Source organism: Delphinus delphis, chromosome 8, assembly GCF_949987515.2.
Source record: "Delphinus delphis chromosome 8, mDelDel1.2, whole genome shotgun sequence".
In the NCBI taxonomy this organism is placed as follows: domain Eukaryota; kingdom Metazoa; phylum Chordata; class Mammalia; order Artiodactyla; family Delphinidae; genus Delphinus; species Delphinus delphis.
Genome location: NC_082690.1, coordinates 72,018,472 through 72,046,396, shown reverse-complemented (window position 1 = coordinate 72,046,396; position 27,925 = coordinate 72,018,472). Strand labels below are relative to the sequence as shown.

The 27,925-nt window shown below is 38.1% G+C and overlaps 1 protein-coding gene and 1 pseudogene across 5 annotated transcripts in view; one reads left to right on the top strand and one right to left on the bottom strand.

Moving 5' to 3' along the window:
• The window catches only part of PIK3C2A (phosphatidylinositol-4-phosphate 3-kinase catalytic subunit type 2 alpha), a 110,521-nt gene that overhangs the window by 18,646 nt on the left and 63,950 nt on the right, over nt 1–27,925 (top strand). For all 5 annotated transcript variants that reach the window (XR_009520394.1, XM_060018561.1, XM_060018562.1 and 2 more), the window contains exon 2: nt 10,391–11,530. Coding sequence is in view for 4 of the 5 variants with exons in the window: in XM_060018561.1 (XP_059874544.1) it covers nt 10,457–11,530 (1,074 nt within the window). In the remaining variant the exon portion in view is untranslated. The remainder of the gene's footprint in view (nt 1–10,390; nt 11,531–27,925) is intronic.
• LOC132429125 (phosphatidylethanolamine-binding protein 1 pseudogene) lies at nt 26,816–27,734 on the bottom strand (annotated as a pseudogene).

Below are 27,925 nucleotides of genomic sequence, written 5' to 3'. Positions count from 1 at the left end.
TGTTATTTGAAGGTTCTTATGTACATATTTTGTGCACATATGCATGAATTTCTTTAGGGTATATACAATGGAATGTAATTGCTGGGCCATAAAGTAAGGGTATCTTCAATTTTTCTATATATGATCCGTTTTCTTTCTTTTTTTAAAAAAATATTGATTTATTTATTTATTCATTTTTGGCTGTGTTGGGTCTTCGTTTCTGTGCGAGGGCTTTCTCTAGTTGCAGTAAGCAGGGGCCACTCTTCATTGTGGTGCGCGGGCCTCTCACTATCACGGCCTCTCTTGCTGCGGAGCACAGGCTCCAGATGCGCAGGCTCAGTAGTTGTGGCTCACGGGCCTAGTCGCTCTGCTGCATGTGGGATCTTCCCAGACCAGGGCTCGAACCCGTGTCCCCTGCATTGGCAAGCAGACTCTCAACCACTGCGCCACCAGGGAAGCCCCTCTTTCTTTTTTTAATATTTATTATTTTTTATTTATTTTATTTTATTTTATTTATTTATTATTTTTGGCTGTGTCAAGTCTTAGTTGTGGTATGTGGGATCCTTTGTTGTGGCATGTGGGCTCTTCGTCGCGGCATGCGGGATTCTCTCTAGCTGTGGCAAGCTGGCTCCAGAACACATGGGTTCAGTAGTTGCAACAAGCATGCTTAATTGCCCCGCGGCATGTGGGAATCTTAGTTCCCATACCAGGGATTGAACCTGCATCCCCTGAATTGGAAGGCGGATTCTTAATCACTGGACAACCAGGGAAGTCCCTGATCTGTGTTTTCTGAAACAGTTGTACCAACTTAGATTTTCCCATTGTTTCATATTCTTATCACTTAGTATTATAAGATTTAATTTTTTTCCCCAGGGTTATATGTGTGTTGTGGTATCTTACTGTGGTTTTTTTAAAAAATTTATTTTGTTTATTTTTATTTTTGTCTGCGTTGGGTCTTCGTTGCTGCACGTGGGCCTTCTCTAGTTGCGGCGAGTGGGGGCCACTCTTCGTTGCAGCGTGTGGGCTTCTCATTGCGGTGGCTTCTCTTGCTGTGGAGCACGGGCTATAGGAGTGCGGGCTCAGTAGTTGTGGCACGTGGGCTCAGTAGTTGTGGCTCACGGGCTTTAGAGCACAGGCTCAGTAGTTGTGGTACACGGGCTTAGTTGCTTTGCGGCATGTGGGATCTTCCCGGACCAGGGCTCGAACCTGTGTCTCCTGCTTTGGCAGGTGGACTCCTGACCACTGTGCCACCAGGGAAACCCCAGAATTTTTTATTACATGTATTATTAGTTGGTGGATTTCATGTGTTTGAATGTGTTAGTGTAAATATTGCTTTTTTGAAGACTGCTTTTTCTAACTATTCCTTGTGGGTGTATGGAAATATAATTGATTTCTGTATCATATCCAGCAATCTTGCTGAACTCTGGCATGTAATTCTGTTAATTATCTGCATATTCTTTGGAGTTTTTACTTTATCTGTATGTAATGTTGTTTCTTCCTACGTGATCCTAGCTCTTATTTCTTTTTATTGCATTTCTGTGCTGTCTAGGAGTCTATAAAATGTTGAATAAAAATGGTGGTGGGCATCCTGGTTTTTGTTCATAGAGGGAAAGCTTTAAAGGTTTTACAATTAATTGTGATTTTTGTTGATACTTACCAAATAAGGAACTTCCCTTCTGTTCGTAGTTGGCTAAGAATATCTGTTGAGGTGAATATATGCTTTTCCTAATTTAATTCTTTAATTATTGATGTGGTAAATTGCATTTTGTATTTACTACTAAGTTTGGTTTGCTGTTATTTTTGTTTATTTTATTTTATTTTATTTTTTTGTGGTATGCGGGCCTCTCACTGTTGTGCCCTCTCCCATTGCGGAGCACAGGCTCCGGACGCGCAGGCCCAGCGGCCATGGCTCACGGGCCCAGCCGCTCTGCGGCATGTGGGATCCTCCCGGACCGGGGCACGAACCTATGTCCCCTGCATCGGCAGGCGGACTCTCAACCACTGCGCCACCAGGGAAGCCCGGTTTGCTGTTATTTTGTTTAGAACTTTTTGTGTTTATGTTCATGAGTAAGATTGGTTTATAATTTTCTTGTCTCATCCTTGCCTGGTTTTGTTATCAAAGTTAGAGTAATTTTATAAAATGTTTGGGGAACATACCTTCTTGTCTGTTCTCTGGAAGGGTTTGTGAAAGGTTGTTATTGTTTATTATATGAAGCCAGTGAAGACATCTGGCCTTGCAGTTTTCTTTGATGAAAAAATTTTTGGCAACTAATTCAATTTCTTTAATGGTTATAAGATTATTCAACTTTATATTTTCTATTTGAGTCAGTTTCAGTAAGTTACTGTCCTCTAGGAATTTGTCTACATTTTAAAATTTATTTGGTTAAACTTAATAATATCCTCGTTATCTTTCTAATGTCTGCTGCATGTGTTGGATGTCCCTTTTTTATTCTTGATATTGTTTTTTTTAAAAAATAAATTTATTTATTTATTTATTTTTTGGTTGCATTGGGTCTTTGTTGCTGTGTGTGGGCTTTCTCTAGTTGCAGCGAGTACTCTTGCGGTGTGCAGGCTTCTCACTGCAGTGGCTTCTCGTTGCAGAGCACGGGCTCTAGGCGCACGAGCTTCAGTAGTTGTGGCACATGGGCTCAGTAGTTGTGGCACAGGGGCTTAGTTGCTCTGTGGCATGTGGGATCTTCCTGGACCAGGGCTCGAACCTGTTTCGCCTGCATTGGCAGGTAGATTCTTAACCATTGTGACACCAGGGAAGTCCCTTGATATTGTTTATTCCTGTCTTATTTTCTTCTTGATCAGCATCACAAGATATCTTCTTAGTGTTTTCAAAAGAACCAACTTTCAGTTTTGTTGATCTTCTCTGTTGTATATTTTTGGTGTTTTGTTTTGTTTTGTTTTGCTTTGCTTTGGGGTTGTTGTTTGTTTGTTTTTTTTTTTTGCTGCACCACATGGCTTACAGCATCTTAGTTCCCCAAACTTGGGGCCTCCTGCAGTGGAAGCTTGGAGTCCTAACCACTGGACTGCCAGGGAATCCCTCTGTTGTATATTTATATATTTTTTGTATATTTTTTATGCCACTTAATTTCTTCTGTGGTCTTTATTCCCTTTCTACTTTTATTTTGGTGTTACTTTTCTACTTTCATGAGATGGATGCTTAGTTCATTAAGTTTTCAACCTTTCCAGTTTTCTAGCATCATTTAAAACTCTAAATTTTCCTTTATCTACTGTTGCATGTATCCAGCAAATTTTGGTATGATGAATATTTTTTTCCTTTATCTGTGTGTTTATTATCAGTTTAGTATAAAATTAGGTTTAGTATAGCTTTTAAATTGCTATTGCCTCAACATGAGTAAAGGTAAGTGTCTTTACTCTTTTGTGAATTGCTTATTCAAACTCTTTGTCCATCTTTCCATAGGGTTGTTTTCCTTTATGGGCTTTATGTTATATATTACTAAAATAAGTTCTTTCTCTGTGATATGAGTAGCAAATGTTTTTCCCCAGTTTGTTTTTTCATTGACATTTTTAATAGTCAAGTTATTTTTATTTTACTTTTCAGCACCTAGAACAGTGCCTGATTCATAATATACACCCAATGAATATTTACTGAGGAAATGAATAAATTCAGTGGTGCTTGTTTGCCAAACAAAAGTTATTTTTTAAAATGTTTATGTACTTGAATTCTCTTATGGCTTCTAGGTTTTTGAATCACATTACAGCAGCCTTTTTTATGCTGGTGTTATGTAGGAATTCTCTGTTCCTTTGGTTTTATGATTCTTTTTTTTAACAGTTAAATATTTAATCTCTTTGTAATTTATCCTGTGTGGTCGATTGTGAAACATTTCTCTATGAAATGTTAACAGTTTTCTAATTGTAAAAAGATTAATTGGAGGGACTTCCCTGGTGGTCCAGTGGCTAAGACTCTGCACTCGCAATGCAAGGGGCCCCGGGTTCAATCCTTGGTCAGGGAACTAGATCCCGCATGCCACAATTAAGAGTTTGCATGCCACAACTAAAGATCCCGTGTGCAACAACTAAAAGATCCCGCATGCCACAACTGAAGATCCCGCCTGCTGCAACGAAGATCCTGCATGGTGCAGCTAAGACCTGGTGCAGCTAAGACCTGGCACAGCCAAATAAATGAATGTTTTAAAAAGATTAATTGGAAATTATGTACTTTAAAAATACAAAAGTTACAAGGGATGATAAGGCCTTTGTTAAAAGGTTGTATGTTATCTATGGGGCATAAAGAAATAAAAATTTTCTTCTCCTGAAAGATAACTAATGGGCAATTGAGATATGTTATTGACTTGAGGGAAGGGGCAACTTTTGGTAAAATAAACTTTTCCTTACCATCCAGAAAGTAATGATGCTTGTTCACCGTGCTTTTTGTTTCTTTCCTCATAAAGTCTAACCTTGTGTTGTCCACTAGCCACCTTTGTGTTGAGCACTTGGTGTGTGGCTAGTCTAAGTTGAAATGTGGTTAGTGTAAAATATATACCAGATTTTGAAGACTTAGTATAAAAAAGTGAAAGTACAGTATCCCATTCATTTTTTTACATTGATTACCTCTTTATAATATTTTGGATATATTGGATTAAACAAAGTTTATTATTAAAATTAATTTCATCTGTTTCTATTAATGTAGCTATAAAAAAATTTAAATTTCTATGTGACTTGCATTCTATTTCTGTTGAACAATGCTACTCTAACCTTATCTCATCCAAAACCTGGACATTCTTCTTTTTTGTCTTTTTGACAGATTTGTATAGTGTCTAATAACAATGTGCTTGATTATTATTATTATTATTATTTTGGTCATGTGAGTTCTTTCCCCCTCCATGAATCAATTAGAGATAGAATATGCTTTTCTAATGCAGTTTGTCTGTCTGTTTGTTTTTAAGCACAGATGGAGCCCCTCTCTCCTATTTTTACTTTTCTGTTGCCACCTCTCTCCCTCCTAGTTTTCAAGATAATTTTCTCCCACTTCTTGTTTGTTTGTTTTTTTAGGTATTTATTTGGCTGTGTTGGGTCTTAGTTGCAGCACATGAGATCTTCGTCGCGGCATTCAGGATCTTTCATTGTGGCATGTGGGCTCAGTAGTTGCAGTGCATGGGCTCTCTAGTTGTGGTGCATGGGCTCAGTAGTTGAGGCATGCGGGCTCTCTAGCTGTGGCAAGCGGGCTTTAGAGCACGCAGGCTTAGTTGCTCCGCGGCATGTGGGATCTTATTTCCTCGACCAGGTATCGAACCCTCGTCCCCTGCACTGGAAGGTGGATTCTTAACCACTGGACCACCAGGGAAGTCCCACCACTAGTTTATTCTAAACTCAACCACGTGATTTTTCAGTTTTAGTTGAATTATTAATAAATGAGTTCTTTCAGTCTGTTTGTTTCAGAGTTTAGTTTCTCTGATAAAAGAAATGGTGTCTTAAGTTCTCTAGTCATTGATGCATTATGCATTCATTCAACAACTGTAGTATAAGTTTGAGAGTAGAGGATAAATAAAATAAGAATTCATGCCTGCAATGAAATTATAAATTTGCTAGTCATCTGGTGATAATTAACTGATAAATTGATACATATTATAGCTAAATAGCAGTATTAACTACTTCATGATAGAATTAAAAGAAAATTTATTAATGCAGACAGAAATAACCCTAGGATTGAGGAAGAAAGTTGGTATTTATAAAGGATAAGATGTGTCTAGACACTTATTGATTCCACATAACTGTTAACATAAAAATATATTGTAGTGAATTAGCACTGCCTGGATTTGGGTCCTAATTTCACCACTTGCTAGCTGCTATGAGCTTGGGCAGATTATATGTTTGTATACTAGGGATAATAATAGTAGCTACTTAATAGAATTTGTGAGGATTAAATTAGTTAAAATATTTTGCAATTTTTGAAAATATATGCAATTTTTGCAAAATATATGCAATTTTTGGCATATAGTATCTATATATGTCCAAACACAGGTCTATGTATAGATAGATGTAGATATTTTCTAGAGTTTTAACAAACATTTAACTGCAGTCTTCATAATTTTATTTTTAGTAGTGGCATAATATTCAATCCATGGAGGTACCATAATTTATTTGTCTTTGAGATTCATTTTCATTTTAAAGGAGAATATTGTTGAACTCAAATAATTGTTTTTCCATTTTCTTAGGTTCTTGAATTTTAAGATCAGAAAGCATTTAGATGGGTAGCAGGACTGACTTGTTTTATTTTTGTCTGAGATTTAAATTTAAATTGTAAATGAATGTTAGAAGAAGCCAAGAGCTTTTAAATTAATTCACTTGGGTCTGCAAATGGTATCCAAAAGTTTAACTGAATAGTTTAATTGACCTCTTTTGAAGAATTTTAAAGCAGCTACAGCCTTGTGATCTGCACTGAGTTACTTTATGTTGGGAAATTTTTGGCAGATGGTATACAATCATCATTCAAAAACAAGTTATATTGTCTTTCCCTGCTTGGATTGGGTGAACATTAGCATGGAACATTTCATTTTGAATGAGCATGTTGGAAGTTATTTCCTGCTAAATGTTTGTCATCAAGTGAAGTTTTATTTTCAAAAATTAATGGAGCATGTCAGTGCAGCAGCCTTAGAAAAATAGCTGAGGCACAAGGTTACTTTTGGACAACCGTTTAAGTCCTTTATTATTATCTGAGTATACATGCATAATAATCTTTTGGGAAACTAAAATACGGTATTTTTTTAAGGCCCAAAACTTTAAAATATGGTATTTAGCTGCTAACAGACAGCTGTTACTGGCTACTTAGAGTTGTATTTACTTTAGCATATACTACTTTGAGTTGGAGCTAGGGATAGAGCAAGCAAATGTATTGGTGATGTATAAAAACATCACCAATTGTATAAAAACACCACAAATGAAATGACTCATTTCTCTTGTCATATATTCATACACTTGTGCCACCTGAAATCCCTTCTCCAAGACTCCAATAGCCTTCATTCCCTCCTGTTAAAACACATGTTAATTAAATTAAGTTCCATGTTTATTAAGCAAGGTGCTTTTAAATGTAGTGGGGAAGAAAAAAATGAACAAACTAGGCTTCCCTGCTTAAGAAGCTTATTTTAGTCTGTCTGGGTAGAGATTTCTGTGTTAATCAAAATACTTTTGGTTATCATGGAAAAAAGTAATTTTAAACGGGCTTACGCAAGGAGAGGGATTTATTGGCTTACATAAATGAAAAGACTGGCCTTAGACATGGGTTGGATCCAGATGTTTAATGTAATAGCTAGAATTTATCTAATTTATCTTAGCTCAGCTTTCTTCTGGCTTGGGTTCATTCTCAGGTAATATCTCCTCAAGCGGTGGCAAAGATGGCCAAAACAGCTCCAGCCTTACATCCTATCAGCTTAGCAACCTCAGTGATAAGCTTCTTTTCCAAATAGTTCCAGAAATTCTGTAGTTAGCTCTGGCCAGACTTGGATCTTCTGGAGTTGGGGTAGGGTCGAGCGGGAGTAAGGATAGTCCAGCTTAATTCAAAGTAGATGAAACAAAAGAAAGATAAGTGGTGTCCAAAAGTTATAGATTCTACTACCAGAAGAAAGGATGCTGAGCATGCAAAAACAGCATACAAAGTAAAGATAAAAATTTTTAGTTGAGCTAAAAAGATAAATTCTGGTAGGAGCTGCTTAAGTAAAGCCTCAGACAGGAGACTGTATTTTGAATTGGGCCCTAAAGGACAAGTAGAATTTTTCTAAGGCAGAGTAAGTAAAGAAAGGACTTTCTAGGTCACTCATTCAAGAAGTTTGGCAGTGAAAGGAGAAAATTAAATTGAAAGCTACTGGAGTCTAAAGGGGAATGTTAGATTTTTTATCCTCAGTATGGAGAAAACTTGAGCATTTTTGTGGTAGAGGAGCAGAAGCAAGTAAAGGAGAGATTGATAATACAAAGGAGGCAGTCATTGATAAAGAAGGGGAATTCAATAGGATAAAGGATATAAGTGGAGGAGGCATCCTTAGAAAGGAAAAGGGGCTATTCATTCTCTGAGGATGTGTGAAGGAAGGTAGTAGTGGTAACTGTGGAGGTTAAAACAGAAATTTTCTATTAAATATGTAAGTGACTTCAGTTTTGTTTTCTAAAAGTAAGAAGAAAAGGTGTATGTTATCTACCCATTCCAAAATGATTTTGTGGGTTAGCAGTTTGACTTGAACTCAAGCTGGGTGGTTTCTTCTGCTGGTCTTGCCTTGGGTCACTCAGGTGGCTGTGGTCATCTCAACTGTAGACAGATGGTCTAAGATGGTGTCTGCACTCACATGCTTGGTGGTTGATGCTGGCTGTTGGCTGGATCTCTTTCTCTTTGTGCTCTCTCATCCTATGTGAGCATTTACATGGCAGTGGCTGCACTCAGGTAAGGAAGAGCTGAAGCAGTTGGGCTTCTTATGATAGGCTTAGAACTCTCACAACGTCAATTCTTTCACATTCTGTTGGTCAAAGCAAGTCACAAGGCCGACTGAGATCAAGTAGAGAAATAGACCCCACCTCTTTATGGGAGGAACAACAAAGTGCATTGCAGAGCGGCTGTATATACGGGAATGGGAAGAATTTGTACCCATTCCCCCCCACCCAACATTTTATTGTGAAAACTTTCAGTCATGAGGCCAAGCTGAAAGAATTTCAAAGTGAATACCCACATATCTACCACCTAGATTCTACTATTAACATTTTCCTATACTTGCTTTATCATTATTTATCCATGTATCATCCCTCTATCAATTTATCTTATTTTTGATGCATTTCAAAATAAATTGTAGATGTTAGTACTTTTCTCTAAGTACTTCATGCATATTTAGCAAGTCAGTATTCAGTTTTTTCTTTTCACAAAACATTTATATACAGTGACGTGTACAGACTTTAAGTGTACATCATACCTAGTTTTGCAGCCTGCCAGGGAAGGGAAAAATTTGGAATAGCTTTTCAGTGAAATGCCTCAGAAACTCAACTGTAGTTGTATAAAAGAATTGCAGATGATGTCTTTCTTGACTGCCTTTCTTCATGTCATCACTAATAACTTTTTCATTTAGTATACCTCAACACTTAGGATTTTCATTTGTGTTACATTAATTTGAATTCACTTTGGAATTTCCCTACATACTTTCATTAAGCATTTATTGAGCACATATTGTAGATAAGCACTGTACTAGAAAAAGGATGTAAACAGGAGCTCTCTTGCTTTATATTCAAACTAGGTGTATCTCAAATCAGATCAGATTAACAGTAGATGCCATTTATTTAATGCTTATGCTTAAGGCCTATGATAGACACTTTTAGTTGCATTGTTTCATTTTTAATTCTTTGTAATTTGGGAAATAGATACTTTCTCATATTTTAAAAGTTAGGAAACTAGGCATGTGGAAAAGTTATCACTTGCCCAAGGCCTTACAGCATCATAAATAAAGGTGATATGACTCCAGAACCCCCATTTAATCCCTGTATCTTATTGATTAGAAGCAGGAAATATGCCCTCTGTTGCACAGTAGATAACTAACCCTTTAATTGGTCATTTTGCTTCATAGGGTAGTCTTGATCTGAATTAAGTGTTTATTTTAAATAGAGGACTATAAATGTTTATTAACTGATCATGAGAAAGTTTACTAAACTATCTTCTAGTTTATGAATAGATACTTTAGCAATTGGAAAAGGAGAAATTTTAGTATCATAACTATTGATTTAACTGCAGATAATTAGAATAGAAGTGTGATCAGAACTATGTGACAGATTCAGCCATAATTTAACCTTTGAGTGCAGTGTTACAGTTTCTTATAGCCTTAACACTTATCATATTATTCTAATCTATGTTACAGTATACATTTTTAAAATTTCTAGAATATTATAAGCCCTAAATTTTTTATACGATGATTTGATAAAATAATAGTTACTTGATTTTATTTACTAGGTGTTGAATACTTTTATTGCTAATTGGCTTTTGAGCAATTTTACAAATAGTAAAAGATTGAAACCATTTTGACTTGCTATTTGCATAACAGTAAACTGTGTCTGAACTCTTGAAAATTTGTGACTAGCACTTAAGCCATTTTATGCCGAGAATTCTGCCAGAAGTGCAACTGGTTAATGGCAGCCAGTGTGACAACTGAAGTGACAGCTTCTTGAGTTCATTTACTGTGTTAGCTTTCCTGTTAGGTCAGGGAATGGGATAAAGTCATGTATGTCTAAACATGTCTCTTAACCCAACAGTGTATAAGGTGTTTTAAAAGTTGTTCCTTCACCAAGATTTTCCCTATTTCATTTCATTTCGTGGTATGTTTGTAAGTGGCATTAAATCCTAAATCATATGTGGTAGATTACAAACAAAACAAATTCGTGTTTTAAAAATCTAATCGAGTGTTATATTTATTTTTACGTGCAGGTCTTGCTATTTTGGAAGCTACAAGAAAAAAAATAGATTGGAGAAGGTTTGGTCTTTTAAGTGGACATGGCTCAGATATCCAACAACAATGGGTTTAAGCAGTGTTCATCTTCACATCTGGAACCAACAAGAACAAAAGATGTGGGCAAAGAAGAAGCATTACAGATGGAAGCAGAGGCTTTAGCAAAACTGCAAAAGGATAGACGGGTGACCGATAACCAGAGAGGCTGTGAGTGGTCAAGCAGCACCAGACAAAAAGCACAAGTTTATAGCAAACAGGATTATGATCTCATGGTGTTTCCTGAATCAGATACCCAAAAAAGAGCAGTAGATATTGATGTAGAAAAGCTTACCCAAGCTGAACTTGAGAAACTATTGCTGGATGACAGTTTCGAGACTAGAAGAACACCTGTATTGCCAGTTACTCCTGTTCTGAGCCCTTCATTTTCAGCACAGCTGTATCTTAGACCTGCTATTCAGAGAGGACAGTGGACACCTGGATTATCTGGGCCTTCCAGTTACTCTTTACCTTCTGTTTACCAGTCAACTTACAGTAGTAAACAGACTGTATTCCAAAATGGCTTCAATCCAAGAATGCCTACTTTTCCATCCACAGAGCCTATATATTTAAGACTTCCAGGGCAGTCTCCATATTTTTCATATCCTTTGACACCCACCACACCCTTTCATCCACAAGGAAGCTTACCTATCTATCGTCCAGTAGTCAGTCCTGACATGGCAAAGCTGTTTGACAAAATAGCTAGTACATCAGAATTTTTAAAAAATGGAAAAGCAAGGACTGATTTGGAGATAACAAATTCAAAAGCTACTATCAGCAATCTACAGGTGTCTCCAAAGTCTGAAGATATCAGTAAGTTTGACTGGTTAGACTTGGATCCTCTAAGTAAGCCTAAGGTGGACAGTGTAGAGGTATTGGACCATGAAGAAGAGAAAAATATACCAGGTTTGCTAGCAGACGATCCTTGGGATGCTGTTCTTCTTGAAGAGAGATCACCAGCAAGTTGTCACCTTGAAAGAAAGGTGAATGGAAAATCTCTTTCTGGGGCAACAGTAACAAGAAGCCAGTCTTTAAATATTCGAACAACTCAGCCTACAAAAGTCCAGGGCCAAATATCTCAGGTATAGTCTTTTCTTACTCACTTCTCAAACTTAGTGTAACAGAGAATTCATATTTGTGTACATAATTTATTTGGTAAAAGAAATATTTTTTATGTTGAATCTTGTTTTCTTAAGTATACTGTGAATGTTAGATTGTGTGGAAAAGGATTAAATGTGTTTAGGCAAATTGAAAAAAATTTTTTTAAATTAAAAATTAAAAAAAAAATTTTGGCTGTGGTGGGTCTTTGTTGCTGCATGTGGGCTTTCTCTAGTTGCGGTGAGCAGGGACTACTCTTTGTCACAGTGCACAGGCTTCTCATTGTGATGGCTTCTCTTGTTGCAGAGCATGAGTTCTAGGCACACAGGCTTCAGTAGTTGCAATGTGTGGGCTCAGTAGTTGTGGCATGTGGGCCCTAGAGTGCACGGGCTTCGGTAGTTGCGGCTCATGGGCTAAGTAGTTGTGGTGCACAGGTTCTAGGGCGTGCGGGCTTCAGTAGTTGCGGCACGAGGGTTCAGTAGTTGTGTCTTGTGGGCATAGTTGCTCTGTGGCATGTGGGATCTTCCCAGACCTGGGATTGAACCCGTGTCCCCTGCAGATTCTTAACCACTGCGCCACCAGGGAAGTCCCAGGCAGATTGAAAAATTGCTTACTATTAATATTATCTTTTCTAGGATTGTGGATTTTGAAAACCTATAATCAAGGATCTGGCTTTCACTGATAGGCATTAAAAATAATTTTTATCTGTCTCTCCTTGTCCATTCATTATATGTGGTCCTACTTTCTTTTCCTTATTGCCTTTATTTTTCAGGGTAAATAAGGAATTTTGGTTTTTAACCCCATTATAGAAATTCTCATGTATATTGTTTTGTTGTTTTTAACCATGAATGAATGAATGAGTAGAAGAAAGGGAGGGAGGGAGGAGGGAAGGAAGGAAGTGAGGGAGGGAGGAAGGAAGGAAGGCCCCAGAGAGATGGGAGAAAAGCCATTTAAAGGACTCTCTTTAAACACCTGTATTGATATAAGTGAAGAAAAGAACTGTAGTCTATATAGCATAGTTGCTGAGTTCATATAGTCTTACTGTCTGGAAAAATTAGTTAAGGGTGCCTGGGACAGGATGTCTTCTCTTAGAAGAGAGGCAGCAGGGTTTAGACTTTTCCTTTCCATAGATAGTATACCACTGAAGATTTGTATTTTGCTCTTATGGTATCTGTGGATTCTAGGAATGTTTAAGCCTCATTCTTACCTTAATGTGAATCATATCATTCAGCTAATTAGATCAGCATTTGGCTACTGTTTAAGCACTGAGATTCAACTAGCATTTAGGGGAGGATAAGCAAATTTTGCATGATTTGGATGGGTTTATGTTGAATTGTTGATTCTTAAAAACCATTTTAGATGTCTTGGGAGAAAAAAGCAGATATTAAGAAGGTTAAGAAAAAAGGATGAGGATTTCTTTGGATAACACAATCAGAACCCAGAAAAATCTTAACCAGTGCAGTGTTTTCCAAATGTATTTTGACTACCGCTCCCCACTAAGAAATACCTGTTATTAAGGTCTCTTAAGCTTTTCAGTACTGTTTACAAATTTAGTAACAGAATTTCTTAACACCTTTCAATTTAAAAGTCACAGGTTAATTTCACAGTTTAAATTGGAATCATAAATATTTATTCTAATGTCATATTATTTACTCTTAATATTCTATGTCATCTTGTCATGATTTTTGTCTTTGTATTTACAAATAACAGTCATTTCCTAAAGTATTTGAAAGGAGAAGGGAAAACTTTAAGCCAAATCAGGAAGTGTGGGCGGGGGGCTTATACCTAGTAGTGGAGCTGCTGGTTATTCTATGCTTAGCTTTTTGAGGAACCAGCAAACTCTTTTCCATAGTGGCTGCATCATTTTACATTCCCCCCAGCAATGTATGAGAGTTCCATTTCTTCACATGCTTGCCAACACTTGTTATTTGACAGTTTTTTGGATTATAGCCATCCTGATGGATGTGAAGTGATATCTCATTGTGATTTTGATTTTGATTTCTCTGTTGACTAGTAGTGTTGAGTATCTTTTCATATGATTATTGGCCACTTCTGTATCTTTTTCGAAGAAATGTCTATTTGTCATTTGCCCATTTTAAAAATTGGGTTGTTCATAGCTTTATTCATAATAGCCAAAAAGTGAAACAACCCAAAATGTCCATCAGCTGATGAATGGGTAAAAGCAAAAGCGGTATGTCTGTACAATGGAATATTATTCACCCATACAAAGGAATGAAGCCCTGATATATGCTGCAACATGGATGAACCTTGAAAACATTGTAAGTGAAAGAAGCCAGACACAAAAAAACATGTATGATTCAATTTATATGATATGTCCAGAAAAGGCAAATCCATAGAGAAAGAAAGCAGATTAGTGTTTGTTGGGGGGGTTGGAGGAAAGAGGGAATGGGGAATGGTTGCTTAATGGGTACAGGGATCTTTTTGGGGGGGGGTGATGAAAGTGTTCTGGAATTAGAACATTTCAGTGTTCTTACTATAGTGGTGATGGTCACATACCATTATGAATGTACTGTGAGCCAACAAATTGTACATTTTTAAATGGTTAATATGGCAGTTTTTATGTTCTATGAACTTTACCTCATTTTTTTTTTTTTTTTTAAAGGAAGACACTGGTCCCCCTGATCCTCCCATCTTGCTCAGGCCAGGTTACTGCCGGATTCACATTTGGGTCAGTGTTCCAATAGAGAGATCCCTCTCTAACTGTGGATCTCCTTTTTATGGATTTAGCATGAAGGCATGGTGTTTGACACCGTGTAGTCTGGATTAGGGGTATCAGAAGTAGTTTGGGAAGGGCAGCTGCCAGTAACTGGAGATCTCAGGAGCTACGGAAAGTTGCAGTCTCTGCTATCAGGGAAAAAGAAGCCCCTGGTCCTAAAGGGAGCTGAGTTTAGGCTCAGCCCTCCCACTGGTAGAAGGCAGAGCCCCTGATTGTCCAGGCAACCCAGAGTGAGCATCCAGGTCACTTTCAAATAATCCTCCTACTCCTTGCATCACACCTTCATGGGTATGCATTTGCACCTCTACAATATATGCATTGTAGCCACAATACATAGGTTATCTTGAATTTAATAAAATATTTATAAATGACTTTGGTTTATTTCATTATCTCTGGATCTCTAATTCTAACTTTCCCAGCAGTGGAAATTCATTTATTCACTAAGGGAAATAGATTATTCCAGATGAGCTGAAATTACCATTCCAGGTGAACTCTGGTTATCATCTTAAACAAGTTGAGGTTTCTGGGTCTACCAGAGTTACTTGCTATCAATGATCCGAGACTGGACTCAGAACCTAAGAGCTACATGCTTTTTATCTGTGCTGTAAATGTTCAAACTGAACTCTTTTTTTTTATAATCCCTGAGACAATAGAGAGTTCCTAAGAATCCTATGAGATCAGAGTGACCCATACCTATTTCACAGTTGAAGAAACTGAAATGTGAAGAAGTTAAGGAATTATTAATTTTTTCATGTAATAATGGTATTGTAATTAGTTAAATGAACTCGTATTTTAGAGATATTTAAGATGATAACCACAGTTATCTAGTCTAACCAACTTTATTTCATGAATGAAGAAACTTAGATCCAGAGGGTGACTTATCTCCAATTAATATTTTCTTCTTCAGTTTCTTTGTAACTTAAAACCTGTGGCATAGATTGCCAGTGCTTTTGCTGCAAAACACTTGCTTCCTTTCCCTGTTGCCCTCTATAGTTTAGACTGGTCACTTCTGGTTCAACCGATGTTTTCTCCACCCTTTCCTTTGGTGGGGGCAGGGCTGTGATACTCATTTATATCCCTTTCATTGTCTCCCTGCATACATCTTTTCCTACTCATTTTTAATATTTGTCACAGTATCATCTTGATATTTTCCCTATTTGGGGTACTTTCAGAAATCATCTTGCAGGACTGATGAGGATAGGTAGTTTCCTAAAGATAAGAAAAGAATTCCCCTAACAAGATCTGGGAAATCAGATCACATGGGAGTTGCAGAGAATTACTGCTTGTTCAAACTCTAGGAATCAGGCTTCTAGGCAAGTTTTAGCAGAAACATGTTCTTAGATTTTGTTTAAAGTACAGGGGGAAGGATCAAGGAGTAATCAAATTGGTTGCGAGAGACATGAGTCAAAGCCAGGTAAGCAAAAATAACATGACTTGATCAGCTGATCAATCAGAGACGGGAGCTAGATTACTACAGTGTACATGAGTAGCTTTACTAAATGGCACAGTGTCTGAATTGAGGTGGCTTAGGCTCCTTAAAGGAGTTTAACTGTGGCATGGCTGAGGAGGTATGTAGTTGTTGATCATTCTGTTATACTCTGCTCTTTTATTTTTTTTATTTTTTAATAAATTTATTTATTTATTTTTAGCTGCGTTGGGTCTTCGCTGCTGTGCGCGGGCTTTCTCTGGTTGCGGCTAGCGGGGGCTACTCTTCGTTGTGGTGCGCAGGCTTCTCATTGCGGTGGTTTCTTTTGTTGCAGAGCACGGGCTCTAGGCATGCAGGCTCAGTAGTTGTGGCTCGCGGGCTCTAGAGTGCAGGCTCAGTAGTTGTGGCACATGGGCTTAGTTGCTCCGTGGCATGTGGGATCTTCCCGGACCAGGGCTCGAACCCGTGTCCCCTGCATTGGCAGGCGGATTCTTAACCACTGTGCCACCAGGGAAGTCCCCTCTGCTCTTTTAAAACCCCATGTAATAATTATGTTTGAGCACCACATTCTAAAAGGGACCAGTGGTAGACTAGAGTGTGTCTTGAGAAGACTACAGTGTTCAGGATCTAGAAGCTATGCTATTTAAGGAACTGTTGAAAAGATTGGAGATATTTTGCCTGAAGAAGCAAATATTAATTGGAGCTAATTCACACTCTGAATCTGAGTTTCTTCATCTATAATATAAAGTTAGTTGGACTAGATAATTTCTGAGATCCTTTCAGGAATAATATTTAAAGTTTGGAAAGTTGCCCTGTAAAAGAGGAAGTTGACTTTTTTTCTTTTAAAGTTTTATGTTTGGGACATAGGTTCTCAAAGCAGTTCAGGAAGTAGAATACCTGAAAATCATGGTATTCTTGTAAAACAAAGGTGAAATAGTTATGTTCTAAGTCTTCCAATACATTAAGTGCGTTGCTTTGTGCAAATTACATGGTACGTTGTACTAGATTTTGTTTTTGTTTTTGTTTTTGCGGTACGCGGGCCTCTCACTGTTGTGGCCTCTCCCGTTGCGGAGCACAGGCTCCGGACGCGCAGGCTCAGCGGCCATGGCTCACGAGCCCAGCTGCTCTGCGGCATGTGGGATCTTCCCGGACCGGGGCACGAACCCGTGTCCCCTGCATCGGCATGCGGACTCTCAACCACTGCGCCACCAGGGAAGCCCTGTGCTAGATTTTAATAGACAAGTGGTAGCAGGTGTAAAAGTTAAAATAACCTTTCATAGAAAGCTTAAAATTATGCAAGTCCTAGTTGTTTATATTTTTCTCTATGAATTGAGAAATTCAGTTTAGTAACTTAGTTTTAAAATTCATTGTCCCAAAAAGTAGAACAAGGACCAATGGGGAATAAAACTCAAAGAGGCAGATATACAGTTAAATATCAATAAAGGAACTTATAAATAGCCATTTGGTAATGGTTCCTCTCAGGTGGTCAATGCATAGTTATTGGAGGTCTTTAATCAGAGGTTTAGTGTGCACTTGTTACAAATGCTATAAAAGGATTTTTATTTTCAAAGAAAAGTTCTAAGCCCTTTTATTAACACTAAAATTTCATCATTTTGTTTGTGTACAAGAAGATAAAGTTTGGTTTGATTTAGACCAAAAGGGGGAGGTAAACAGAACACTAATAATAGGCTGATTTAAGAAGTCTGTGACACAAACATTGGCGTGCAACTTTTAATTTTTCACACACCATTCATCTCTATTTAAAAACTTTTCCCTGAGGTTCATATTTTTTGTTGGGAAATAAGATTGCAATGCCTGTTCTTTATAATTACTTTACATACTTAAGTGTTCATTTCCTGTAAGAATTTTATGCTTTGTGGTAAAAACTCTGAAGGGTATTTTTCTTCTCACTCAGCAGTCTTACTTCCTATTTCCTTCTAGTGTCTTTTGTCCATAATAATCTAAATACTTTAGTTCAAATTTTTGTTTTCAAAACCAGGAAAAGGCATAGTACTTAAAACTGTCTTCTGGCAATTTAAGTTTAAATCACACTTTTAGTTAATAGCTATAATTTAGCTACTTTGAATAGATCCCAAAGATTTTAGTAGTGAATGAAATTATTTTCATAGAAATGGTTTTGCAAAGTTCTGTGGCTATTGACTTTTTCTAAAAGTTGATTATATTAACACTATAAACATGTATATCCCCATTAGCACAATGTCTAACGTTAATTTTAAAGAAGAGGTAAAGTTGAATAAAATGTGGTTTTTCATTGTCTAGCTGAATATAGTACATTAGTTGAGTAGATTACTGAAGTCTCTATAAAATTTTGGTAACGAAGTAACCAACTTTGTTCTGAAAAGCAGCTGATATGTTTATATTTAATGCTTAAAATACATTTATTGAAAACTTGGTGTTCCATCTAATTTCTGGGGTAAGATGGCATGAACCTGGGAGTTGTTTAGGTGTAAAGCTTTCCCATATTCTTTTTTTTTTGGACATGGTTTCATTTTTTTTTTTAATTAATTAATTTTTGGCTGGGTTGGGTCTTCATTTCTGTGCGAGGGCTTTCTCTAGTTGCGGCAAGCGGGGGCCACTCTTCATCGCGGTGCGCGGGCCTCTCTCTGTCGCAGCCTCTCTAGTTGCGGAGCACAAGCTCCAGACGCGCAGGGCTCAGTAGTTGTGGCTCACGGGCCTAAATGCTCTGCAGCATGTGGGAGGATCCTCCCAGACCAGGGCTCGAACCCGTGTCCCCTGCATTAGCAGGCAGATTCTCAACCACTGCGCCACCAGGGAAGGCCCTCCCATATTCTTATAACTGCTTTATAGAGTATGCACTGATAAGTTTTTGTGAATTATTGCAAACCTGCATCACTTTCCTTAAACCCTTAATTTACCCTTTCCGCCTCTCCTTGACCTCACTACCTTTTTAAAAAATTGAATTATAATTGACCTACAACACTGTTAGTTCCAGGTGCACAACATAATTTAGTGACTTGGCATTTCTGTACATTACAAAATGATCACCATGATAAGTTTAGTTACCATTTGTCACTATGCAAAGTTATTACAATATTATTGACAGTATTCCTCATGCTTTACATTTATCCTCCTGACTCATTTATTTAGTAATTGGAAGTTTGTACCACTTAATTTCCTTCACCTGTTTCATTCCCCCACTCCCAACCCCTGCCCCTGACCTCCCCTCTGTTCTTTTTCTTCTTCTTTTTTTTAAAAAAAGATTTATTTATTTAGGCTGTGCTGGGACTTAGTTGTGGCATGTGGACTTCTTAGTTGTGGCATACGAAGTGTTAGTTGCAGCATGCATGCAGGATCTAGTTCCCCGACCAGGGATCGAACCTGGGCCCCCTGCACTGGGAGCATGGAGTCTTACCCACTGGACTACCAGGGAAGTCCCTCCCCTCTGTTCTTTATATCTGTGAACCTGTTTCTGTTTTGTTATATTTATTCATTTGTATTGCTTCTTAGGTTTCACATATAAATGAAATCATACGGTATTTCTCTGTCTGACTTATTTCAGTTAGTATAATAACCTCTAGGTCCATCCATGTTGTCCCAAATGGTGAGATTTCTTTTCTTTTTTTAATGGTTGAGTAATATTCCATTGTATGTATATACCACATCTTTATCCATTCATCTGTCAGTAGACACTTAGGTTGCTTCCATATCTTGGCTGTTGTAAATAATGCTGCAGTGAACATAGGGGTGCATGTATCTTGTCAAATTACTGTTTCCGTTTTCTTCACAAAAATACCCAAAAGTGGAATTGCTGGATCATATGGTAGTTCTATTTTTAATTTTTTGCGGAAAAAAATACTGTTTTCCATAGTGGCTGTATCAATTTACATCCTGCCAGCAGTGCACTAGGGTACCCTTTTCTCCACATCCTCACCAGCACTTGTTATTTGCTGTCTCTTTGACAATAGCCATTCTGACAGGTGTGAGGTGATACTTCATTGTGGTTTTGATTTGCATTTCCCTGCTGGTTAGTGATGTTAAGCATCTTTTCATGTGTCTGTTGGCCACTATACCTTCTTTTGAAAAATGCCATTTTTTAAATCAAATTGTTTTTTTGATATTGAGTTGTATGAGTTCTTTGTATATTTTGAATATTAACCCCTTATCAGCTGTATCCTTTACAAATATCTTCTCCGGTTCAGTAGACCACCTGCTCATTTTGTTGATGTTTGCTTTGCTGTACAAAAGCTTTTTAGTTTGGTGTAGTACCATTTATTTATTTTTGCTTTTGTTTCCCTTGCCTAAGGAGACATATTCAAAAAAATATTGCTAAGATTGATGTCAAAGAGCATACTGCCTGATTTGTTCCAAAAGTTTTATGGTTTCAGGTCTTACATTTAAGTCTTTAATTTATTTTGAATTTAATTGTGTATATGGTGAGAGAAAGTCCAGTTTGATCCTTTTTCATGTAGCTGTCCAGTTTTCCCAGCACCATTTATTGAAGAGGCTATCCTTTTCCCCATTATATATTCTTGCCTCCTTTGTCATAGGTTAATTCACCACGTAAGTGTGGGTTTATTTCTGGGCTGTCTGTTCTGGTCCATTAATTGATGTTTCTGGTTTTGTGCTGGTTCCATACTGTTTTGATTACTGTAGCTTTGTAGGGTAGTTTGAAATCAGGGAGCATGATACCTCCAGTTTTGTTCTTCTTTCTCAGGATTGTTTTGACTGTTGGGGGGGTCTTTTGTGTTTCCACACACGTTTTAGAATTGTTTGTTCTAGTTCTGTAAAGAATGCCTTTGGTGTTTTTTTTTTTTTTTTGACTGTGCTGCACAGCATGCGGGATCTTAGTTCCCTGAGCAGGGATCGAATCTGTGCCACCTGCAGTGGAAGCGCAGAGTCTTAACCACTGGACTGCCAGGGAAGTCCTGCCATTGGTATTTTGTTAAGGATTGTATTGAATCTGTAGATTGCTTTGGGTATTATGGCCATTTTAACAATATTAATTCTTCCAATCCATGAATACAGTATATATTTCCACTTGTGTCATCTTCACTTTCTTTCATCGGTATCTTATAGTTTCCCGAGTACAGTTCTTTTACCTGTATTGGTTAGATTTATTTCTAGGTATTTTATTATAATATTTTTGACACAACTGTAAATGGGATTGTTTTCTTAATTTCTCCTTCTGCCAGTTCTTGTTAGTGTATAGAAATACAACAGATTTCTATATATTAATTTTGTATCCTACTGAATTCATTTATTAGGTCTAACAGTTTTTTGGTGGCATCTTTAGGATTTTCTCTGTATCATATGTCATATGCAAACAGTGACAATTTTACTTCTTCCTTTCCAATTTGGATTCCTCTTCTTTTTCTTGTCCGATTGCTCTGGCTAGGACTTCCAGTTACCTTTTTTTTTTTTTTTTTTTAAATAGTGAAGTTATGGTTATTCTTTGTATGCACTTGCCCACCTCAGATTTATTTGCCTCTTCTTTCTGGTTTGCAGGGAAGAGATATTCCTTCTCTTTTCTCAAACTTAACTCTTTCACCTCTTTTCTTGTTCCTGTCTCCCCAAAGTATTTTTTACGATTATTCTTCAAAGTGGAATTTGTACTTACTGCTTTTCCAGTCCCTCAACATCCTCTCTTGTTCCTACTATATTGCAGAAACTTGTTTCTGGTAGTATGAATACTAATTGCCAATCTAGTGACCATACTCACTGTCCATCCTTATTGCTTCATTTGCAACAATTGACCACGTTCCTTTCTTGAAACTTCTCTTGTATTGCCGTAGTTAAATCTACTTCCTAGTTTTCCTCCTGTAATCTTTGAATCGTTTTCCTTGTCTAGTTTCTAAATATAGGCACTCCCCCAAGGTTTTGTTTTTGGTTGTTTTTAATATATCTGTTCTCTCTCGGTCAGTGCTTTATTCTTGAGGCTCTGAGATAGAGTTTGAAAGCTACTGATCTAGACTCCTTGGCTGTCTATGGTTGAGATGCAGTGATGATTAATTTTATGTGTCAGTTTGACTGGGCTATGGGGTGCTCCGACATTTGGTCAAACATTATTCTGGGTATGTCTGTAATGATGCTTCTGGATGAAATTAATATTTGAATTTGTAGACTGAGTAAAGGCAGATTGCTCTCCCTAAAGTGGTGGGCCTCACCCTAACAGTTGAAGGCTTGAATAGAACAACAGGGCTGACCCTACCACCAAAAAAGGGGAATTCCTTCAACTTGACTGCCTTTGAGTTGGAACATTGGGGTTTTTTCCCTGACTTTGGACTCAAACTGAAACATTGGCTTTTCCTGGGTCTTGAGCCTGCCATACTCAGACTTAGAACTATAACATCAGCTCTCTTGGGTCTCCTGTTTGCTGACTGCAGGTCTTGAGACTTGGCATCCTTTATAATCACATGAGCCAATTTCTTATAATAAATCTCTCTCTCTCCATTCATATGTGTATAAAGAGATGTCCCAGCTTGATGTCCAGTAGGTGCAGTCCCTTAGGTATTCCTCAGCCTCCTGAAGAGACTTTCCTTTTGATGGAACTTGGACCCAAAGTCCGTTTGGTTGGGATATTGCTCTGTCGGTGATCCATATAGATGCTGACAACAATTAGCAGAGAGAAATTTCCCTGTAGAAAAGTGCAGAAATTGGATGATTCCCAGTTCTTTGTCTTTAGCTCTGGAATAGAATTTTGTAATAGAGTATTTCTAGATGATGACCAAACATTTCCATGGATTTCCAAACCCAAAATATTTACTAGAGAACTCAGTATCTTCCCCCACAAACCTCTTTGTTTCATATATTGGATAATGACATTAGTGATTTTTTCTTATTATCATTTGCCTCTTTCATTCATTGAAAAATATTTGAGGGGACTTCCCTGGTGGTCCAGTGGGTAAGATTCTGCACTTTCAATGCAGGGGGCCCTGGTTGGGGAACTAGATCCTGAATACATGCCGCAACTAATAGTTTGTATGCCGCAACTAAGAAGTCCGCATGCCACAACTAAGAAGCCCACATGCTGCAACTAAAAGATCCCGTGTGCTATAATGAGCATCCTGCATGCCACAACTAAGACCCGGCAAAGCTGGGTCTTAAATAAATATTAAATAAATGTTTAAATATTTAAAAAAAAGAAAGGCTCTTATTTAAAAAAATTAAAAAAAAATTTGAGGACAAAATGTGTGGGCTACAAATATTAACCATTCACAGACCTCATCCTTAAAGAACTCGGGTTAGAAGGGGGAGACAAAATGTATGTGCATATAACTGCAGTATGTAATAGAAAGCCGGGAGTGCTGCATAAAAGTTTGTGCAAGATCAGTGGAGGAAAGAGATGATTTGATGCTTAAGTTGTTTGGAGTTTGAGGAAGGGATCAGGAGCAAGAGTTGAGGGAATAGGTGTGAAATTTTTTAAAAAATTGTTTTTGGTTCCAGAAAGAGTGGAAAAAAACAAAAAAATGCTAATGTTAATGTAAGGATGAAATCATTGGCAGCCCAGCTGTTTTTTACTTTGTGAGCAGAACATTTGTGTTAATTTTCCAGATTCTATTATTACCTTGATGTATGACTAGATAATTAGTTATTATAATCTATTTCTGTCACCATCAATTGAAACTTATAACTTGCTTGAAAGGAAGGACCTAATACATGAAAGGCACTGTAAAAAATACTTTTTTGATTTTAAAAAAAAAGCATCTAGAAATGCCACTAAGGAGATTCAAAATCTATTAATAAGTGGAACATGAAAAACAGAGTTAAAGAAGGAAAGATGGTTACTAGGTCAACAAAAATACGAATTTTTTATAGCATTGCTCCTGCAAAGGTCACAATGCTGTTTTTCTCTCGTGTTTTAAAGGTTTTTTTTTCAGGAGACTTTGTTGTGAGGTACTAGAATGGCATAGTGAATAAGTTAGGTTGCCTGGGTTGAAATCCTAACTCTGATTATATTAGTCATGTGACCTCATGTGCCTCGTTAACTTCTCTGTGCCTCATTTTTTAATCTGTAAAATGGGGATAATAGTAATGTTACCCACCTACTAGAGCTTTGTGAGAAATAAATAATATATACATACATATATATATACACACACACACACATACATACATGACTAAATTTCTTACAGCAGAACCTTACATGTAAGAAATGCTCAGTAATTGCTAGATATATTTTTGTGTGGTAAAATACATATAACAAAATTACCAGATTAACCATTTTAAGGTGTACAGTTCAGTGGTATTAAATATATTCACATTGTTGTGCAACCATCACCACCAACCATCCCCATAACTTTTCATCTTGTAAAACTGAAACTCTATACCCATTAAGTAGTAACTCTCCATTCTCCCCTCCCCCTGGCCCCTGGCAACCACCATTCTACTTTCTGTCTTTATGATTTTGAATACTCTTAAGTACCTCATATAAGTGGAATCATATAATATTTGTCATTTTGTGACAGTCTTATACACTTATAATGTCCTCAAGTTTCATCCATATTGTAGCATATTGTAAAATTTTCTTTATTTTTAAGGCTGAATAATATTCCACTGTATACCTCAGTTTGCTTGCTTTTCCATTCATCTGTTGGTTTATACTTGGATTGCTTCCATGTTTTAGCTATTGTGAATAATGCTGCTATGAACATGGGTGTAAAAATATCTCTTTGATACCTGCTTTCAATTCTTTTGGGTATAGACCCAGAAGTAGAATTGCTGGGTCATATGGTAATTCTATTTTTAATTGTTTGAGAAACCACCACATCGTTTTACACAGAGGCTACACCATTTTACATTACTACCAACAGTGCCCAAGGGTTCCAGTGTCTCCACATCCTTGCCAACATTTGTTGTTTTCTGTTTTTTTGTTTGTTTGTTTTTGTGGTACGCGGGCCTCTCACCATTGTGGCCTCTCTCGCCGCGGAGCACAGGCTCCGGACGCGCAGGCTTAGCGGCCATGGCCCACAGGCCCAGCCGCTCCGGGGCACGAACCTATGTCCCCTGCATCGGCAGGCGGACTCCCAACCACTGCGCCACCAGGGAAGTCCTGTTTTTTGTTTTTTTTGTTTTTTTGTTTTTTTGTGTTTTTTTTTTTTTGCGGTACGCGGGCCTCTCACTGTTGTGGCCTCTCCCGTTGTGGAGCCCAGGCTCCGGACGCGCAGGCTCAGCGGCCATGGCTCACGGGCCCAGCCGCTCCGCATGTGGGATCTTCCCGAACCGGGGCACGAACCCGTGTCCCCCTTGTTTTTAATAGTAGCTATCCTAGTGAGTGTGGGGTGGTATCTCACTGTAATTTAGATATTATTTTTAATAATAATAATAATTAGAAAAATACTTATTTTATAGAATCAGATATTAATTATGAAAATTACTGCTGTTCTTTTTAGGAGACAGTTGAAGGAACTACATAGTGCCTTATATTTTTTCATTGTTTTATGATTGCTATGGCAAATTCATTGGTTCTATGGAAGTAAATTTTAACTTGTTTTTAGAGGGAGCAGAACATTTAACAAATTGAACCAATGGTTCGGTTCCTTATGAACTGGATATAAAGTTTTACAAAAATATGAAATTCAGTTAAATTTGATTCTTGTCTTCAAGGAGCTTTCACATTAGGACAAATATAAAACAGGATGTAATGATACCGGTGTTTGGTTCAGACTAAGTACTTAGAAATTCTAGGAGGGAAGAAATGCTTCATACTGAATATTCATAGAAGACATTGTAGATGAAGTGGCATTCCATTGGGCCTTAAAAAATTAATAGATCTTTGACTTGTGTTGTGAGGGAAGGTTAGGAGGAAGACATTGAAGACAAACAGATTCAGAGGCAAGATAGTTCAGTTTGTGTTTCATAGGAACAGGATATGAGTCAAACTAACTTGGACATAATATTCACTTGGGAAGTTCTGGGAAATACTATTGGATTAGATTGTGGCAAACTTGGAGTGGCAAACCAGAGGATTTCTTTAGAAATATAAAAATCCATTTTTCAGGTAGTATGCTCTATTTGCTACGATACTTGTTTATGTAACACAGATTAACTTCTGTAATTGGTAAATATGGGATTGATGTCAGTATAATGGGGAGCATTATGTATAATGGGGAGCATTCGTTCAAAAATAATCTTTCCCAGCATATCAACATTTCAAAGCAATCTAGAACAAACTCTCATAGTTAAAGGGAATATCTTAGTAATGCAGGAAAATATTAGGAAAACACTGAAAGTTCTGCAGAAGTGAAAATGGTGGCTACAAGAACAGTTCCACATTTCACAGGGTTAAGCATTCTGATGAAACAGTAAGTGCAGACAGAGAAGCTGAGAAGACATTTCTGTTTGCATTAAGAACTTTGGTGAAGAAGTGTACATCCTGGGGTATATTTTTAACTTCATTGAAATTGGTCTTCGCTAGAAGCAAATGCCCTTCAGAATCCATATAACAAATTAGGAAGCAGGAGCTCCAGGGTTTAAGGAGGCTTCAGAGGATCAAAGACCATAATTCAAGGTGCAAATTCAAGTGGAGATTTAACTGCACTAGTGTTTCTGTAAAGACTTATTGTTTTAGTTAGGGCTTTGATTACACTTTTTTTTTTTTTTGTGGTACGCGGGCCTCTCACTGTTGTGGCCTCTCCTGTTGCGGAGCACAGGCTCCGGACGCGCAGGCTCAGTGGCCATGGCTCACGGGCCTAGCCGCTCTGCGGCATGTGGGATCTTCCTGGACCAGGGCACGAACCCGTGCCCCCTGAATCGGCAGGTGGACTCTCAACCACTGCACCACCAGGGAAGCCCGATTACACCGATTTTTGAGTAGTCTGCCTTAACTCTGTTTTTCCCATGAGCTCTGTTATTTGTAGTAGCGATTTTTCTAGAACTCAGGGCTGGCCACTTCCCCATGTACATATCACATTCTAGCAGAAGGGGCTCTGCCACATTATAAAAGCAGTAAATTAGTAAAGGAGTTGTCCTGAATTTTCAGTTTAATTTTCTGACAAAACCTTGTTTGTCATGGTTATGGAAATCCATTACAACTCTTGAAATTTATACACTGTGTTCTCATTCACTCAAGTTTTAATTGAGAATGTTCCCATTTTAATTTTAAAGGAAATTTACATTTGGAATTTGTGCTAAATCAAGTATTTTTACGTAGTAAGTCAAAACACCTCTAAATGGACTCTGCTGCTTGGCTGTGCTTGGGTAGTGAATTTATCTTCCTAAATGTTGCACACAAATTTTGATCAGACATAAACTTAACTTTTGAAGGAATGTCAGGGTGTTTGTACAAGTTTATTAACATAGAAAATGCCCACTAACATAAACCCCCTAGAATTATAGAGAACAGGCAGAAGGAAAAGACACCCTAAACCTAAATCTTACTGCTCAGGCCTCAGGGCAGGGGGAAGAGAAGAAATCTACATGCATCACTAAACTGAAGCACTGCTTGGGAACTCTGGGACGATGTCCATCTCCTGGCTTTCCTCTGCTTCCCAGACAGCTGCTCGTAGAGTTTGGGCACATAGTCATCCCATTTGGCCTGGTAACACGTGCCGGCCCCTGGAGCCCCGAGCTCATACTTTTTGCAGAAATTCGCCACCTTGAATCTGCCACTGTGGTCTCCAGATCTGTTGCTGAGAATGGGCTCATCACACTTCAGTGGCCTGTCCTGCTCGTAAACCAGCCAGATGTAGTAGTGAAGGCCTGTGCCCTTGGGAGGCCCAGAGCCCACATAATCGGAGAGGACTGTGCCACTGCTGATGTCGTTCCCCTTCATGTTGACCACTAGGAAATGGTGCCATTCCCTGTATTTGGGGTCCTTCCTGCTGGGAGCATCCGGGTCTGTCAAGACCAAAATATACAGTTTACCTGGATGAAGGCCATCCCATGCAATGCTGGTGGGCCAGTTCTTCACCTGCGTGGGTGTCAGCACTTTACCCAGCTCGTCAACCTCTGCCCCGCCGTATTTGACCTGCAGTGGGTGCTGCGGCCTCTCATCCACTTCCTGCAGGCTCAAAGGCCCAGACTGCTTGTTGAGGTCCACGAGCATCACGGAGCCAAGGGGGGCGGACAGCAGGGAAAGCAGCGGGAGGACTCGGTGCAGGGTAGTAGTCCAGACTCCCAGGCCTATTTCTACTTCTGAGCAAGTAAAACCAATGAACTTTAAAATAAGGCTTGGGACTTCCCTGGCGGTCCAGTGGTTAAAGATTGCGCTTCCAATGCAGGGGGCGCAGGGTAATC